Raw genomic sequence first — 19,068 nt, 5'->3', positions numbered from 1 at the left:
TTGGTCGGACATCTTGTAGTTATAATTTAAAAAAAAACAAACCCACCACCAGCGGGCTTAGCATGTTTTGTAGAAATGTCCATTGTTTCGCTCTGTCGTTTGCTGGCTCAGAACCGTCGCTTCATGCAAAATTCCACTCTCAGATCTGAAAGGTTTGCCTGTATGTAGAGTGAATCCATTTAATCTGAAAGGAACCAGAAAAATCCGGGCCAAGGAAATCTTTGTGCCAGTGTGTTTGCTCTTCTGCGGATTCCCACCTCCAGCAAACACACGCTAACCTTTGCTCTTCCTTCAGGTTTCCTAGAGCAGCGTGTTCACACTCACTGCAGCTTTACTAGACGCATCAAGGCTCCTTCTGCTGTGACAAATGGGGCACAGCGGTTGAGTCTCTCTCTATGCAGCGCTTGGGATGAAATGTTTCTCCCACCCTCCCCCGGAAAGCCTTGATTGGAAGTGACACATCCATTAAAAGCAATCCATGTGTAGCCCCCCACGCAGGATTTTCTTTGGGCTGGTTGAGGAGCATAGTGTAGCAACAACATTGTGCAGCCAGCCTGAAAGCGACGTGGAGAAGCAGGCTTGTTAGAGCTATTTTGCAACGACTCGCCCCGGCCACAGTTAATCTCCTGGAGACAGTGGAGCCTCTCAGTAACCTGCTTTCTTTGGCTTGCGTCTGTAACACTGCTGCGGCGTTTAGTGGCAGAATAGGGGGTTTCCTGGTAAAACATCAGCCCAGTGAATTCCATCTGCCCTGCCTGCGTTCCCACTTCACCTAGTCTCTGTGTTCTCACCTGCAAAATGGGGTTAACGGTACTCGCCTGCCTTGTAGGCCCCTAGGCTTGTGCAGCCTGTTGTGAATACACGGGTGAGCTGAGTCTCATCAGCATCACAGGCTCATCCTGGAGTTTCACAGCTTGTCCAAGTGGAGCCGGCACTGCCTATCTAGTGCCCACATGCCAAGCGCCCTCCTTTAAACCCCGCTGCTCTAGCGCTGCCTCGCTTCCTCTTTGCAGCAGCAGGGTGTCCCGGCTGCCTGGCCTCTCAGTTGTCGGGGATGTGACTGGGACACTCCTGGGGCAGGGACCTGGCCTTCAGACGGGTTTGGTCAAATGCCATAAGCTCTGTCGTTGATCATAAAGTAACAGGCCCAGAATAGTTCTGCGCTGTTCATGGTTAAAGCCCCCGCTTCCTGCTTAGAAATAACACACTTGCCAAGCAGCGACTTCCGTTACCTTGTCTCCCTCCACAGCAGCTTTGCTGCCGAGTCAGTGACATGGGGCGAAATACCTTTGCTCCCATACTGTTTTGCAAACATGGTAACTTCTCACCACTCCAAAGCATGCTACAGAAGGGGCAATCCAGCTGCAGTTCACTCCCACAGCTGCTGGGTCAGAGAAACCAGTCTAGGGGCAGCATCTTTTCATTCTGCTTCTCACCCCCTAGGGGAAAGATCCTGTCTCTAGCCCAGCTCTGGGACATTTCTGGTGAGTAGGTTGGGCCTGCTTCATTGGCTTCTGTTGCTCAGAAGGCTACAGACTTGGCTTTAGGCTGGGTCCATTGTGGACTCGTTCAGAGATGTTAATTAAGGCCAGAAGGTACCATTAAGCCGGCATAACATAGGCCAGAGAAGAGAGAGGATGCTGAGGTGAATCTAAAGGTTGCTGGGGAGATCCCAAGACCTCAGTACCTCTCCTATGTCTGCTGCCTGGCTACAAAGATCTGTGGGGCGTCCTCACCTGTGGTCTTCATAAAGTCTGCCCTGTGGTGGCTGGCCAGCCATGGAATGGACTCTGGGCTGCATTGTCGAGCCCACAGATGGCTAAAATTGTAATTCTTCTATTCAAGTACGTTATTAGCTCTCAGCCTAATGCGCTGCAGCCAAACCCTGAGACTCTCCTCTGAGCCAACAGCAGCAGCTGATTGTGTTGAATACTTGAGAAAAAACCTTTTTGGTGGAGGTGGCAAATTGATTGCTGGGGGTGGGGGTGAGGTAGTAAAACCAAGCTCCACACGCAAAGGAATTTGACAGGCATGACTAAATCCCTCCTCAGAAAAATCCATTTTTTAGAACACAGTGTAATGCTGCATCCTCTCCGGCACTGGAATACACCGATTCCCTCTTTCCCTGAGGTTTATCATCCATGCAAGCAGCCCATTTATAGCCTGCGAAATTGGCACTGACTCGAAATCATAATTTTGTCCTTAAATTGTTGTGTTCCAATTAAAGACTGTTGATCCAGGAGCTCCCTCCGAGAGTTAATCATTTGGCTTTTCCTGTCACCTTTTAAAACATTCCTTGACAAAGAATTATCCCTTGGCCCAGTCCCTTAAATCAGCAATTCTCACCCTTTCCGGCCTAGTGTACCTCCTCCAAAGTCCGGCAGTCCTTGGTGGCCCACCTCTGTGACTGTACTCACTGGATTTCTAATGAATTGCAGGCAGTGGCACAGCATGAGAACGGCTGCCGTTAAGCAGTATGTGTGCATCGTGTGCATTGCTGGGTTCGGGGCACGATGACTTTAGCAGACGGTTGTATTTGTATATAGTTTTGCGCACACAAAACTCAGTGACCATCTCTCTGAGAAAGGGGATGAGTGTTGCATTTATTGGCATCTTGCCTTGTGCCGTCTCTCCCTGTGTCATGGGGCCATCGCTCGTGCTGTGTGTTACAGACTTGGCAGCTGACAACCTGATGTATCTGCCTTTGCTCCTGACTCACTCTAACTGCTCCTGTCAACCAGTCTCTCTGGGTCACACCCTGACCCTGGTGATAATGAGGCTGTCGGATTCAGACAAGTGTGGCATCCGTTTCCTGTCCGTTCCTCTCTCACCTGTCAGCGTGCCGCTCGGGGAGCGCGTCGGCTGGGCTCTGTATGATTACCAGGCCTTGCCCTTCCTACCAGGGCAATTAACCAATTCATTAAAAACACTGCTAGACTCTAGACCTTGAGTGTACAAGTAGCAGTGCCTGAGGGAGCGGATCGTGAATTTGTGCTGGTGAAAGGGGCTGCACTGGCTGCCCCCCCCACCTCCTGCTCTCTCCCCAGGTTGAAGGATTCAGTGTAGCTGCAGCATGGGCAATAATACACTGAATGTCTCCCCCACAGCCCCCTGCCAGTGTGTCTCAGCCCTGCATGGCAGGGGGAGAGAATTCCATCTCTGTGGCCCACTCGCTCCTTGGCCGGCCCATTGAGGCTGCAGCATGTAGAGGAGCCTCTGAGAAGCACCAAGAAGAGGGACTGGCAAACGAGGAGCCTGCTGCGTCCCATTCCACACGCTCAGGAAAGGGAGTCAGTGATCCGGTGAGCTGGGACCCAGGGGGTGGAGGACCAGCTGACCTACAGGAGGAAAAGAGGGCAGAGAATGGGAGCTGTCACCCTGGCAGGTGAGGGGGCAAAGACCCAGCCCTTCCCCTTCTAGGAGCTCTGCGCCGGGGAGAGGGGAGACAGACAGAGGTGAGGTAGGGACAAGGCTGGACAGGCGGGAGTGGAGCCGGTGAGCTGGGGGGGTGTTGGTGGGTGCAGAAGGCTGGGGAGGGCAGGGAGGCAGGTTACGGGCAGAAGGCAGATGGAGAGGGGAGGGGTAGTGGCGGGTAGAGAGAGTGCTCTGGTGGGGGCACATGGTGTCTGGGACCATTCATGTTCATTAAGACCTCACAATGTCCCTGCCACTCCCACATAATTCAAGCACTGCCTAGCAGCTGAGTCTATTGTCTAGTCCAGCTGGGGGAAGAGTCTGTAGCAGGCCAAACCCATGCCCTGCTACACCACCCACGCAGAGCTTGCTTTCTGGGTCAAGCTCAGGGCCCCCAGGATGTACAGCACCAGGCCCACCTGAGTTGGAACAGCTCAGCCAAGGGCTCTTGCTGGCTATTGGCCTTTCCTCCCGACTCAAACACCAGGGCGCTAATAGCTCCATGCTGCTGTAGGTCAAACGCAGGAGTGACACCAAATCAGTTCCATTTTTTCCAATCCAATCTGCCACTTTAGCCGTCTGCCTAGAGCTGTCTGTCCAGGTTCTTAGATGGCACTCACCACTGTGCTATCCTGTCCCCTGGCCTGGGCCCCACTTCCCTGTCCTGCCTCCCCCCAGGCCTGTGTCTAGCCCCACTCCCCTGATCTGGGCCCCCCCAGGCCTGTGTCTAGCCTGACTTTCCTAGCCTCCGTGCCCCCCCCCCCCACCAGCCTGTCTCTCCCACTATTTGGGGTTTGTCGGGAACTGCTCTTCTCTGAGGCTGAGTTCAGACCAAAGTCCTGCTTCCAGATGGCCCCAAACTCAGAACTGAACTTGGAAGCTCTAGGTGGCAGGTTCCCCAGCTGTCTCCCCCTGCAGCCAAAGGTTACCCTAGACTGACGCAGGGGGAGACGGTCGTGTTCCAGCCCCGGGGGACGGGAAGCCCCCAGCTCCTGAGAGCAATCAGCCCGGAGAGGCTGGCACAGATCACTTCTGCCTGGGCAGCGACAAAGAAAGGGCTTTTAGTAGAAAAGGCTGGGTGCGAACGGGCTCAGGGCCTGCTCCCCAGACGGACATGATATCGGCCCCAGCCCTTGGAGTTTGGAAGCCTTTGCCTGCTATGGCCCCATGACATGGATGGGTGACCTCTGGGGAGCTTCTAGCACGTGTGTGGGAACTTCCAGGGGCTTTGTGTTTCTGTGGCAGGCTTTGACCATAGGGAGGAGGATGCTTGTTCACAGGAGCTGGAGGGTGATGTGTAACTGCTGGCAATGCACCGCCATAGCCCTGGGAGAGAGAACGACGTGCAGGCGCTGGCCGTCTGGGGAGATCGGGGAAGGCAGGGAGCTGGGCAGAGGGGAGTGTGACATGGGCCCCTGCCCAGAGACAGGTGATGGCTGGAAGGCTGACTGGGGCAGACCCCAGATGCTGACACCGGGACAGGGGCCGTGGCTGGTGGTTTGGGTTTCCCGGCGTCACTTCAAAGGGGCTGGCCTTGGGGCCATGCTGTATTGATCCAGCCACCGCCCCGTGTGCTTGCCGAGGCTCCAGCAGGGAACGGGGTGTCAGCGTCTGGCGGTGCAGCTGCCAGGAGAGGACTGATGCCCTTTCCCAACTCGGCCCTACCAGGCCTGGCAGGACAGTCACAGGGCAATTCTTCCCCAGTGCGTCCTCCACGAGGTCTTCCATGTCTCCAGCTCCATCTCGTGTCCAAAAGAGGCATTGCTCATCATACGAGCTGGTGCCCCATAAGCAGTGGTCTCCAACCCTTTTACGCCCAAGATCACTTTTTGAATTCAAGGATGACCCAGGATCTGTCCTGCCCCTTCCTTGAGGCTCTGTCCACTCACTCCATCCCCACTTTCTCCATCACTTGCTCTCCCCCATACTCATTCACTTTCACTGGGCTGGGGCAGGGGGTTGGGTTTTGGGGTGTGTGCAGGATCTAGGCAGGGGCAGAGGGGTTCGCAGTGTGGGAGAGGGCTCTGGGATGAGCCTGGGGCAGGGGGTTGGGGTGCAGGGTGTAGGCTCTGGGAGGGAGTTTGGGTGCAGGAGGGGGCTCCGGACTGGGGTAGAGTATTGGGGTGCTGGCTCTGGGAGGGGGGCACTTACCTCGGGCGACAACACAGTGGGGCTGGACCCCACTCAGGCACATTGGCACCTCCTCCCCATCACGGGCTGGGCCACCCTGCCAGCCAGTAATGCATCATGTGGCCATGTCACTCCCGGAAGAAGGCACGTGGCTCCGCATGCTGCCCCTCTCTGCAGGCATTGCCCCCATAGGCTGGAAACGGGGAGCTGTGGCCCAGGAGAGCGTGGGAGGAGTGGCATGGGGCAGTGGCAGGCAGGGAGCCTGCCTTAGCAGCATGCAGTCCCGCTGCACCAGCGCGGCCAGAGATTGACCCGTCGATTGTGATCGATGGGTTGGTGACCACTGCCCTAAAGAGAAGATGGTCTCTCTTGTCCACCAAGTATTTTCAATAGCACTCAAGTTGTTTTTCTTCATAAAGAGCCCAGTTCATCTCTGGCAAATCTAGTGGATTTACACCAGGGATTAAACTGGCCCGAGGTGCTTTAACCACCTGTTTTGATACAGAGAACGGGAGTCGCTGTAGAATCTGAAAAATAAAATAGCGACGGCACTCCAGTTCGGTGTGCTCTGGCTAGATTTCACATTTCACTTTCCATGCACCTCTTCTTGTCCAGGCCTGCAGCAGCGACCTCCAAGGGTTCACTGGGCTCTGGAACATACTGGGGGTGGCTGTGAGCCCAAGTGATCTGGTTGAGCCTGGCGTCACACAGCTTCAGAACGCTTACCTGAGCCAAGGTGCTGAGCCTCAGCTTTCACAGGCTGTGCAAAGCACCTTTGTGACCTGTCTTCAGCCGTCCAGAGAGAACAGAAGAGGAAGTTACGTCATCCCACTGGCAAGTCTCCCTATGGTGTTTCTGGTTCCCTGTAGTGTTGAAGAGGGAGAGAGTCACTCGGAGGTGGGATTTTGCCAGGCCGCAGAATGGCTGATCAGACTATGTGCGGGGCTCCTCTAGCAAGTCAGCCCCAGAGACGGGCGCCATATTCTTGCACTGTTCTTTTCCTTTGGGGGTGTTCGTCTGGGTTTGTCTTCCAGATCCGACTCTAAACCAGCCCCAAAGAACCGTCTGCCAGCCTGTCAAACTGGAGCTCTCCTGTAAGACTCCCTCCAGCTAAAGGGGAAAGGAATAAGGGGGTTGGATACCATTGCAAAGGCTTGAGTTGTTTTTCCCTTGTTTTCTGGATGGTTAAAAAGATGTTCAGGGTGATTGTTGTGATGGGAGTGACAGCACGGAACCCTGAGCCACACGGACCTGGTTAAAGCTGTAATAGTGAGCAAGGGCTTCATTAACATTGGGTCCATAAGACACCCTCCCCCGTGTCCACCCAGCCCAAGGCCTACCATGGCTGCTTGGAGCACTCTGCTGTTAGCCTCTTCCCTAGCCAGAATTCACCTGGGATTCCTGTCCTGTGCTTGTGCTCCCATTTCTGATCCTCAAACGCTCGTCACCTCTTACCCATTAAGACATCATTTCTTCACTGGCGAGTCGGGGGTGGCGGCTCCGTCAAAGGTCTTTTTGAAAGTCATTTCAAACGTGAACCCTCCACAGCTCAGCAAGGGAGAGTTTGAGAGGTCGGGCTCTGTGACAGCTCCTGTGTGTAAGAAGCGAGAAGTCGCACCAAAGTCTCCAGAATGAAAGCTGCAGCTCTCCTTCCCTGCAGCTGCCTCCCCTGCTGGAGTCTCTCATGGGACTGCACTCAGGGCTTGCTTGGCAGTAATGGCCAGAGTCTTCAAGGCTGCTGGATACAGACCGACCCTGTGGTTGACTCTGGCTCCAAGACTGATGGACACACCCTAGGATCACCCTACAAAGCATCTCCCTTGCTCTTGGCATGGACGCCCTATTGACTGTTCCACACCACCTGCTGGGAAACATGTGCTGCTGCTGGACCAGGAACCTCAAGGAGGACAGCGGCGGTAGCATGGGGAGGCTAGGCTCTCGCTGCTGTGTGAAGGGAGCACCTCCGAACCCACCAGCACAGTGGCTCAGCTTTGCAGCCAGTGCACGGAGCATTGAGAAGGCGTGTGCGCTTGGGAAGGGCAGGGTCGCATCTGCTTGCACTGCTCAAGTCAATCAGTAAATGACAAGAGTGTTGTCTTTAGCGCATGCGGGGAAGTTGACATATTGTGTTCCTTGCACCAAATCCCCCGACTTGTCTGTTTAACCTAAAAGTGGAATCAGGCTGCACAGACTAATGACACAGGGAGGAGGGTCTCTACAGGGCTGTTTATCATATAAATTGTTTTGGGGGCCCTGAAACAGGCATTGTTAGCGGGAACGGAGTGCATCATGCCACACAGCATTAGAAAGAGAGGCTCCCAGCCCATTACCATGGAAGATGCAAGTTGAATGGCTGATCTGGACAATTATGCAGAGCAGACAGAGAGCTGCGGTGCTCCCCATCCTGCTGGACAATGTGGGCTCGCCATCCGAGATCAGACTGAATTCCCGATGGTGCTGCGTGGTGCTGGCTGCCAGCCTTCATGCCGATAGGAAGAATTAGAATCTCAGGCTGAATCCACCACGACAACCACTGTCTGCTGAGGCCAGTGAAGGCAGTGCTGGGGCGTGGCATGTCTGACCTACACATAACCTTAACTGACTGATCCTTTTGGACAATGTCCCATTTCAATGTTGGTTTCTCACCATGGTCCTGATCCTGCACACTTCACTCCCCCAAGTACTCTCGCTGAGCAGGTTCCTGCTGTCCAGCCCGTTATTGATTCATGATTGTAATGCAAGTTGGGTGTCCCTTGAATACTGTTGCATTGGGCTAGGGACTAACTTACATTCTTGTTTACATTTATTTAACAGTCTGCTAGAAACTGAAGCATTTGCGTGATTTATTTATTTATTTTCTTTTTAAATCTGAATGTCAGCCATGAAACCAGACCCATCAGCTCCCATTAATTGGGCAGCTAAGGGGGTTACAGCTCCAGCCCCCGTCAGGACAAGACCCTCGTTGTTTGTTATTTCCTAGTGCACCACTGGCCTTTCATGCCATTGGAGAACCATCTGGAGCTCTCCCCTCCAGGGCTTGATTCGGACCTGGAGAGCCAGGCGAGGCAGCACTGATAAGAAGTCAAGATGGTCAAAAATGCCACCTCCTCAAGGAAAACAAAAAATCTGATTATAGGCCCCTTCTCGGAGGGAGAATGACTCTAATTCCAGCCCAGCCCTTCAGAGTGAAGTGAGATAAAACCTGGTTATCGAATTTACCCAGCGAGGGCCTCTGGGACAGGCTATTAAGAGCTTTAGGGATTTTAAACAACAGTGGAGCAAATGCGTTTCTGAAACAGCTGCATCAGGCAGTGCTGGGCTAATAATAATGTGTTAATGCTCCCGCAGTCTCCGGGCCATATTGGAGAGTGATGGGCACACGCTGGGAGGAATCACTTACTGAAGCATGGTCTGGGGGAGAGAGACTTTAAACAAGATCTGAAATTAAGCTCTGCTGGAAAATTAGAGACCTTGAGGGTTTTTTTCTTTTTGATTTGGATGGTGACTTTTTTCCCTAACAAAGCTGTATTCATGGACGCAAGACGTTAATTTCATCCTTTAAAAAAAGGCACAGGAAGACCAGCAGGGTAATAAGCATGTGACTCAAATGGCCACCAAGGTAGAAATTGATCAATTTAGTTTTAAAAAGGGGCAATACTTGTTAAGTGGCTAAGGGGCCCCTAGTTCTGAGGGACTGTTGTTAGACTGCATCAGAGGCAGGCTCAGAGAAGCAGTCATCTTAGCGTTAGGCCTGCACCCAGAGAGGAACAACCTGCCAGAGACTGTGTTCACTAACCTTTAGTAAGTTCCGTTTATACATCAGTGACGGGCCCCACTCCACTGGGAATCCAGCCCAGCTGCTCTGCCCTCTCCTTAACAGAGTTTCGAGCAAAGGGCATAGAGAGACTTAGCCTGGTACACAGCTGAGAGGGACCATGACATGCAGAGAGGTATGAGTCCTGGCCTGCCAGGGCCGGCTGTCTGAAGGCACAGTTGCCCAATGGTCAGCACAGGGGCTTGTGAGTCAGGACTCTTGGGTTCTGTTCCTGGCTGTGAGGCTGCCGGGGTGTGAGATCTTGGGCAAGTCAGACAGGATAGTGCTGAGGGTGACAAAAGTACTTACATGGCAAATGCCTGTGCTCGGTTACTGTCTGACACGTAGGTAACACTGGCAGAGGCAGGCGTGGAGCTTGAGGTGCCTCGGATGGAAGGTGCCCTGTATGTGACCCACTCCCAGAGGTGCTGGAACAATTTTTACAGTGTGGGTGCTGAAGGCAGAAACCACGTATTTGGGTTGTTAGCACTACAGGGGAGTCGCATCTCACGCGGGGGTTAGGTTCTAAAGTCAGCATGTGTCACGGAGTGTGGGGGAGTCCGGCCCTGCACCCCTCTTCCTGGGACCCACAGTGACTCTCAGCCAGCCAGTAAAACAGAAGGTTTATTGGACAACAGGAACACAGGTTACAGCAGAGCTTGCAGGCACAGTCAGGACCCCTCCACCGAGTCCTTCTGGGCTTTCAGGGTGCTTGGATCCTAGCTAGGATACCCTGAATTCCGCCCACACAGCCCCAAGCCCAAACTCAAACTGCTTCCCTCCTGCCACTCCCTTCCTTTGTCCCCTTCCCGGGCAAAGGTGTTGACCTTTCCCCTCCCTTACCTAGCTCAGGTTACAGGCTCTGGCCTCGTCCATCTCCTAAAGTCCTCCCCTGCTCTCCCACTCCCCACACAGACAGTCCCTACTGCATCACATCTCTCCCCCCTTCGAGACTGAACTGAGCGGGGTCACTCTGCCCAGTGACCTGGGGAAGTTCAGGGTCCCCTCTCCGGGACAACGCATCCGCTGTCAGGTTGGCACTTCCCTTCACATGGACCACGTCCATGTCATAGTCCTGCAGGAGCAGGCTCCACCTCAGGAGCTTGGCGTTGGCTCCTTTCATCTGGTGCAGCCAGGTCAGGGGAGAGTGGTCGGTGTACACGGTGAAGTGTCGCCCAAAGAGATATGGCTCTAGCTTCTTAAGGGCCCACACCATGGCCAGGCATTCCTTCTCGATGGCCGCGTAGCTTTGTTCCCGGGGTAGCAGCTTCTTACTCAGGTACACGATGGGGTGTCTCTCCCCCTTTTCATCCTCCTGCATTAACACCGCCCCCAGTCCCGTGTCTGAGGCATCGGTGAACACCATAAAGGGTTTGTCAAAATCTGGGTTTGCCAGAACTGGGTCGCTAACCAGAGCCTCCTTCAGCGCCCGGAAAGCCTCCTGGCACTGCTCAGTCCAGATCACCTTGTCTGGCTTCCCCTTTTTGCACAGTTCAGTGATGGGGCCGGCTATGGCACTGAAGTGGGGCATGAACCTTCGATAGTACCCCGCCATCCCAATAAAGGCCTGGACCTGCTTTTTGGTTTGGGGAGCAGGCCAGTCTCTGATCACCTCCACCTTGGCTGGTTCCGGCTTCAGGCAGCCGCTCCCCACCCGATGGCCCAGGTAAGATACTTCAGCCATCCCCGCCTTGCACTTCTCAGCCTTTACTGTTAACCCAGCCTTTCGGAGTCGGTCCAGGACTTGTTTAACCTGGGACACGTGGTCCTCCCAGGTCTGGCTGAAGACGCAGATGTCGTCAATATACGCCACGGCAAAACTCTCCATCCCCCTCAGTAGCTGATCCACAAGGCGCTGGAAGGTGGCCGGCGCTCCCTTGAGGCCGAAGGGCAGGGTCAAAAACTCATAGAGCCCCAGAGGGGTGATAAAGGCCGATTTCAGCCTGGCATCTGCGTCCAGCGGCACTTGCCAGTAGCCTTTGGTAAGATCCATAGTGGTGAGGTACCGTGCACCTCCCAGCTTGTCTAGGAGCTCGTCAGGCCTGGGCATAGGGTAGGCATCAGATACGGTGATGGCATTGAGCTTTCGATAGTCCACACAGAACCGGATTGACCCATCCTTCTTGGGAACCAGCACCACTGGCGAGGCCCAAGGGCTGGAAGACGGCTGGATCACCCCCAAAGCCAGCATGTCCCTGACCTCTCTTTCAAGATCCTGGGCAGTTTTACCAGTGACCCGAAAAGGGGAGCATCTTATAGGGGGGTGTGACCCCGTCTCCACCCGGTGGACAGTCAAATTAGTGCGTCCAGGCTGGTTGGAAAACAGCTGTCGGTACAGATGCAGCACCCCTCTGATCTCAGCGTGCTGGCCCGGGGTCAGTTGCTCAGAGAGGGGAATCGCCTCCAGGGGGGAACCAGCTTTTGTCCCAGGGAATAGATCCACTAAGGGGTCATCTCCCTGCCCCTCCCAATGTCCACACACGGCCAACACCACATTCCCCCTGTCATAGTATGGTTTCATCATGTTCACATGGTACACCCGACGGTGATGTGCCCGGTTTGACAGCTCCACCACATAGTTTACCTCATTCAGTTGCTTGATAACCTTGAAGGGCCCTTCCCAGGCGGCCTGGAGTTTGTTTCTCCTCACGGGGATAAGAACCATCACCTGATCCCCGGTGGCGAAGGCACGGGCCCGTGCTGTGCGGTCATACCAGACCTTCTGCCTCCTCTGGGCTCGGGCCAGATTCTCCCTGGCCAGGCCCATGAGCTCGGCCAGTCTTTCCCGGAAGGTCAGGACATACTCCACCACTGACTCTCCCTCGGGAGAGGCCTTCCCCTCCCATTCGTCCCTCATCAGGTCTAGGGGCCCCCTCACCCGCCTTCCATACAACAGTTCGAAAGGTGAAAACCCGGTAGATTCCTGGGGTACCTCCCTGTACGCAAACAGCAGGTGAGGTAAGTACTTGTCCCAATCTTGCGGATGCTGGTTCATAAATGTTTTTAGCATCCTCTTCAGCGTCCCGTTGAACCTTTCTACCAGCCCGTTGGACTGGGGGTGATACGCTGAGGCCCAGTTGTGCTGGACCCCACATTTCTGCCATAAGGACCGGAGCAGGGCCGACATGAAGTTGGACCCCTGGTCCGTTAAGACCTCCTTGGGGAACCCCACCCGGCTGAAAATTGTCAGCAGCGCATCTGCCACTGTGTCTGCTTCGATAGAGGACAAGGCCACCGCCTCGGGGTAGCGAGTGGCAAAATCCACCACCACCAGGATGTATTTCTTCCCTGACCGGGTCATCTTGCTGAGAGGTCCCACTATGTCCATGGCCACCTTCTGGAAAGGTTCTTCTATGATGGGTAAAGGCCTCAAAGCCGCTTTCCCCTTGTCCCGGGCCTTCCCCACCCTCTGGCAGGGGTCACAGGATTGGCAGTACTGTCGGACATGGGTAAAGACCCCAGGCCAGTAAAAGTTCTGTAGCAGCCTCTGCCTGGTGCGCCGGATTCCCTGGTGCTCTGCGAGAGGGATGTCATGGGCCAGGTACAACAGCTTGTGACGGAACTTCTGGGGAACCACCAGCTGCCTCCTGATCCCCCATGACTCTACTTCCCCTGGGGGAGCCCATTCTCGGTACAGGAACCCCTTCTCCCACAGGAACCTCTCCTTGCAACCTCTCCTCATGGTCTGTACCGCACTAAGGTCAGCCCGGTCCCTGTGCTTCCGCAAGGAGGGATCTTTCTGCAACTCGGCCTGGAACTCAGCAGCTGGGACAGGAATGGGGACCGGCTCTCTCTTGCTGGCTGGGTCTGAGGCCGCAGCCTCTCTGCACCGTGCCCCTGGGCGTTCCCCGCTCCCTGAGTTAGGGTCCTGCACCTCAGGTCGAGTACCTTCCCCGTTTTCGGGGTGCAGTGCCATTTGCCGACTCTGACTACGAGTCACGACCAGGGCACTCTGGGTGTTACTAGGCCAGTCCTCAAGGTCCCCTCCCATTAACACGTCAGTGGGCAAATATTGGTGTACCCCCACATCTTTGGGGCCCTCCTTGGCCCCCCATTTCAGGTGTACCCTTGCCACGGGTACCTTGAATGGGGTCCCGCCCACACCCATCAGGGTCAGGTAGGTGTCGGGCACCATCCGATCTGAGGCCACCACCTCGGGCTGGGCCAGCGTCACCTCTGCGCCCGTGTCCCAGTACCCAGTGACCTTCCTCCCATCCACTTCCAGGGAAACAATGCACTCTTTCCGGAGGGGTAGCCCCGCGCCCACCCGGTAAACCAAAAACCCGGAACCGGGAGCATCCATAGGTGGTATGTTGCCAACCCCCCTTTCCTGGGAATGTAGCCCCTCCTCCGATTGGGTTTTTACCCAGTCCACCCTCTGCGGGTTGGGTCTGCTTGGTCTGTCCCTGAGCTTGGGGCACTGGGCCCATATGTGACTTCGTTGGCCACAGCGATAGCAGCCCATATCTCGTGGGTCCCCTTGAGTGGGTCGGAGGGACCTGCCGCTGGATGTTCCCCTTTTGGGGAGGTTCTCCATAGGCCCCCTTTGGGAGGTCCCATGTTGACTCTCTCTCTGCGTTGAGGCAGGCCTGCTCCTTCGAGACTCCTCCCTGCCATCCCCTGCCCGACTGTCCACAAATTGGTCGGCCAGCTGGCCTGCATGCTGCGGGTTCTCCGGCTTCTGGTCCATCAACCACAGCCTCAGGTCGGACGGGCACTGCTCGTACAGGTGCTCCAGTATGAATAGGTCAAGCAGGTCCTCTTTAGTTTGGGCCCCAGCTGTCCACTTGCGGGCATACCCCTGCGCCCGGTTGACCAGTTGTAGGTATGTGACCTCACGGGTTTTACGCTGGCTCCGGAACTTTTCCCGGTACATCTCAGGAGTCAGCCCAAACTCGCGGAGCAGGGCCTGTTTGAACAGTTCGTAGTCCCCTGCCTCCGCCCCTTTCAGTCGGCTGTACACCTCCACGGCTGTGGAGTCCAGTAAGGGGGTGAGAACTGCGATCCTGTCTGCAGGGTCAACCCTGTGCAGCTCGCAGGCATTCTCAAAGGCCGTCAGGAAGGTATCTATGTCCTCCCCCTCCTGACGCCGGGGCAGCAAGTGCTTATCAAAGCTCTTTGTAGGCTTGGGTCCCCCCTCACTCACCGCAGCCGGAGCCTCACTGCTCCTCAGCCGGGCCAGGTCCAGCTCATGTTTACGCTGTTTCTCCTTCTCCTCCCACTCACGCTGGCGCTGGTTCTCCTCATGTTCACGCTGTTTCGCCTTCTCCTCCAGCTCTCGCCTCTTTAACTCGAGCTCCTCCCGTCTCAGCTCCCTTTCATATTCCAGCCGCATCCGCTCCACGGATGCCGAGCGTTGCCGGGAGGATCCCCTGCTGGGGGGTGAGCTTCGCCGGGCGGATCCCCTGCTGGCCGGGGGTGTCACGGTGCCCTCGGTATACACTGGGCTCCTCCCCGCCCTTCCTCTACGCCTAGGAAGGGGGGGTCTCGGGAAGCCCTCGTCCGCCGGCTGACCACTCCCAGCGGGGACAGACACTGGTGCCTGCGCTGCATCTGCCCGGGTGCTTCCCTCAGAGACAGGGCTCCGTTCATTCATGCGGTCTCCCTGCTCCAGCTGGGCAATCAGCTGGTCCTTGGTGCGTCTCCCTGGGTGCAGCCCCCTCTGCTTGCACAGCTCCAGCAGGTCGCACTTGCGCCACTTGGCATACATCTTCCTGCTGACCACTCACAGGCCGGGGTGCTCGCCGCTCCCCACGGTTTCCAGGGGGACCCCTAGTGCACCAGCCCTTCTTGAGGTCACCACCTCTCTGCCAGGGTCGAGCTGCAGACTCCTCCGCCCCTGGGACCGCTCACTGCAATCCCCCGGGGGACCCTGTTACTGCAAAGTCCTTCTCACTGGGCACACACTCCCAGGGGTTAACCACCCCTTCGTTTTACTGCTCCCCAGTCACTTACTGCAGGAAGCGCCGTCCACGGGGTGCAGTATCTCCCGCCGCTGCCACCAGTTGTCACGGAGTGTGGGGGAGTCCGGCCCTGCACCCCTCTTCCTGGGACCCACAGTGACTCTCAGCCAGCCAGTAAAACAGAAGGTTTATTGGACAACAGGAACACAGGTTACAGCAGAGCTTGCAGGCACAGTCAGGACCCCTCCACCGAGTCCTTCTGGGCTTTCAGGGTGCTTGGATCCTAGCTAGGATACCCTGAATTCCGCCCACACAGCCCCAAGCCCAAACTCAAACTGCTTCCCTCCTGCCACTCCCTTCCTTTGTCCCCTTCCCGGGCAAAGGTGTTGACCTTTCCCCTCCCTTACCTAGCTCAGGTTACAGGCTCTGGCATCGTCCATCCCCTAAAGTCCTCCCCTGCTCTCCCACTCCCCACACAGACAGTCCCTACTGCATCACAGCATGTAAGGCGAAAATCGTGTCTAGTCAAATGCCCATTGAGTGGAATGGCAGGCGGAATCACCCGCACTACAGGTACAGTATTTAAATTGTTTTTCTCTTTTTTGTTTTGTTTTGCCAAGCGCGTATAGTTAATATTGCGTAAGTTAAATGTGCCTATGATGTGATTCCACTGTACTTCACACCAGGGGGTGCGGCAGACCCTTACTTCCAGCATCTGCATCCCCTGCTGCTGTTGCCTTATCTAGTCGGCATGCAGAGGAGGGAGAGGCTTCTGGGGAGGAGAGTGAAGGCTGCCCTCCATATCCCTAAGAGAGAGGAGGCAGGAGGAGGCAGTTACTCTTTGCAAGCCTTCTCCCGAGGGCCATTACCCATAATGGGACACTGGCTGCATCGCAGGAAGATTGTATGAGCTCTGCCATTTTCCCCTGCAAATCCTTTGGGTGCAAAGGCATTGGGAATCCTGCTCCAATCACTCATTTCACCTCTTAAACAAACCAACCCCAAAGCCGCCTCCTCCATGGGTTATTGATGGGAAATGCAACTAGATGGAGCTATTATAAGGGGGGGTGCATGACTGGTTGGAAAACCGTTCCCAGAGAGTAGTTATCAGTGGTTCACAGTCATGCTGGAAGGGCATATCAAGTGGGGTCCCGCAGGGATCAGTTCTGGGTCTGGTTCTGTTCAATATTTCCATCAATGATTTAGATAATGCTATAGAATGTACATTTATAAAGTTTGCAGATGATACCAAGCTGGAAGGGGTTGCAAGTGCTTTGAAGGATAAGATTAAAATTCAAAATGATCTGGAGAGATGGTCTGAAGTAAACAGGAGGAAATTCAGTACGGACAAATGCAAAGTACTCCACTTAGGAAGGAACAATCAGTTGCACACGTACAAAATGGGAAATGACAGCCTAGGAAGGAGCACTGTGAAAGGGATCTGGGGGTCATAGTGGTTCACAAGCTACGTATGAGTCTACAGTGTAACGGTGTTGCAAAAAAAGCAAACATCATTCTGGGCTGTATTAGCAGGAGTGTTGTAAGCAAGACATGAGAAGAATTCTTCTGCTCTACTCCGTGCTGATTAGGCCTCAACTGGAGTATTGTGTCCAGTTCTGGGCACCACATTTCAGGAAAGATGGGGACAAATTGGAGAAAGTCCAGAGAAGAGCAACAAAAATGAGGGAAGATTGAAAAAATTGGGTTTGTTTAGTCTGGAGAAGAGAAGACTGAGAGGGGACATTATAACAGTTTTCAAGTACATAAAAGGTTGTTACGAGGAGGAGGGAGAGAAATCATTTTTCTTAACCTCTGAGGACAGGACAAGAAGCAATGGGCTTAAATTGCAACAAGGGCAGTTTAGGTTGGACATTAGGAAAAACTTCCTAACTGTCAGAGTGGTTAAGCACTGGAATAAATTGTCCAGGGAGGTTGTGGAATCTCTCTCACTGGGGATTTTTAAGAGCAGGTTGGACAAACACCTGTCAGGGATAGTCTCGATAATACTTAGTCCTGCCATGAGTGCAGGGGACTGGACTAGATGACCTCTCGAGGTACCTTCCAATTCTATGTTTCTATGGAAATTGTTCCTAGACACCTTCCCCCTCAACCCGGCCTCTCCACCCCGCAGGGTAAGTGTGCTGAGTGTGTCCCTGCTCTTGACAGCACTGAGCCTTAATGGCAGGGCCCAGCAGGGTCTATCTTGTTAGCGTTCCTGGTGTCTGCAGTCAAAGAGCTGCTCTCCGAGCAACAACAACATGCCCTTGTTGATACATGCCCTCGCAGCCAGAAATCTGTCTTTTTCCTGTAATGATGTAATCAGTCCCCCAGCCCCTTTAAATGTGGGGGGAGGGATAGCTCAGTGGTTTGAGCATTGGCCTGCTAAACCCAGGGTTGTGAGTTGAGTCCTTGAGGGGGCCACTTAGGGATCTGGGGCAAAAATCTGTCTGGGGCTTGGTCCTGCTTTGAGCAGGGGGTTGGACTAGATACCTCCTGAAGTCTCTTCCAACCCTGATAGTCTATGAATCAGAGGCTGCAATCCAGGGGATGCTCAGCTCCGCAGGACAATGTTACATCACAGAGGGTGATGCCTAGATCTACCCAATAAATTCTTCCAGCAGGTTGTGTAGCCTCCTTCATCATGGCTATAGGAAATGAATGCGCTATAGGGGACTGAGTCCGTCTCCCTGCAGGTCCCCTGATAAGATGTTAAAGGGATGCTGTATTTGATCTTAAAGGAAAGACCACCGTTATGTGAACAGCAAAACACGGCAGTCAGGTAGCAGGTGTGTAAGAAGTGAATGGATCAGATGTCTCCCACCGCTAGGGCTGGGCGTGTCCCGCAGGTGGCAGGCGTGGGAAAGGGGTAGCTTTGTGAACTGGCTCCACTGCGGCCTGCTCCCTCTCGGAGCTCTTCTGTCCGAAATTGTCTCTACCCATGTTGTGCAGCCTCTGTTCTGTTTCTCTTCTAGGCATGGCTGACCGAGATCCATGAATACGCACAGCAAGATGTGGTCCTCATGCTGCTGGGAAATAAGGTGAGTTGGGCCTGGCCACAAAGCCAAGATAGTTCCCGGACAGTCCCCCTGTCTCATTGCCAGTCAGGTCCAGAACGCCCCCACCTATGAGAGCTCCACAGTAGTGGGCATTAACCATCTGCAGATGTAGTTTCAAAGCCTAACATTGGCATGAAATGTTGGGGGCTCTTGGGAGCCCAGGGATGCCTCCATCATGAATTGGCAGGAAATCCACTTTGTTCCTTATGCTCTCTGAAGCAGGTATCATTCAAAGCTGGGGAACCTCCCCAGGAGGCTTCCGGTGCTGCTGAGCCCTCAGCAAGGTCTCTGAGCAAATGTAATCAGGAGAATTAGGCTATAGGGGGACGCAGACTGGGCTAATTGGCAGTGCCCTGCCCTCACTGTGCTGCGGCATTTGCTGGTCCATGGGCCTGACCCTTACAAGCGACTTGGGCTCCCTTTCTGAGTATTCAAATTACCAGCTGCGTGAGTGACCATAGGCCGGGGCACCCGGTTACCGACATGGAGGTGGGCGGGGTCCTGTGTCTGGGGAGGTTTGTGTTGGCAGAGCCTTGCTCCTCTGACTCAGCCCGTTTTTCAGAATTGGGGTGTGAGATATTTCTTGGGGGAAACTTCCGTTTCTTCACTTTGTTACATTGTTGCCTGATGTCAGCATGCCCGGAACCTACTGTACAGCATTAGTGACGCTTAGAGCATCTATCACCTCTTCTCTCCAAGGCTTTTGAGGCACTTTGCAGACCGTGGGCCCAATCCACTAACAGATTTTGCT

The 19,068-nt window shown here is 54.6% G+C and overlaps 1 protein-coding gene across 1 annotated transcript in view; it reads left to right on the top strand.

Annotated features, from left to right (window-relative positions):
• The window catches only part of RAB26 (RAB26, member RAS oncogene family), a 233,785-nt gene that overhangs the window by 208,943 nt on the left and 5,774 nt on the right, over window positions 1–19,068 (top strand). Inside the window, exon 6 of the mRNA XM_050968623.1 lies at window positions 18,234–18,299. Within this exon, the coding sequence (XP_050824580.1) occupies window positions 18,234–18,299 (66 nt within the window). The remainder of the gene's footprint in view (window positions 1–18,233; window positions 18,300–19,068) is intronic.

The sequence above is a fragment of the Gopherus flavomarginatus genome, chromosome 9, assembly GCF_025201925.1.
Source record: "Gopherus flavomarginatus isolate rGopFla2 chromosome 9, rGopFla2.mat.asm, whole genome shotgun sequence".
NCBI lineage: Eukaryota > Metazoa > Chordata > Testudines > Testudinidae > Gopherus > Gopherus flavomarginatus.
Note: the sequence above shows the minus strand (reverse complement) of the source record. Positions and strands in the feature narration are given on the sequence as shown.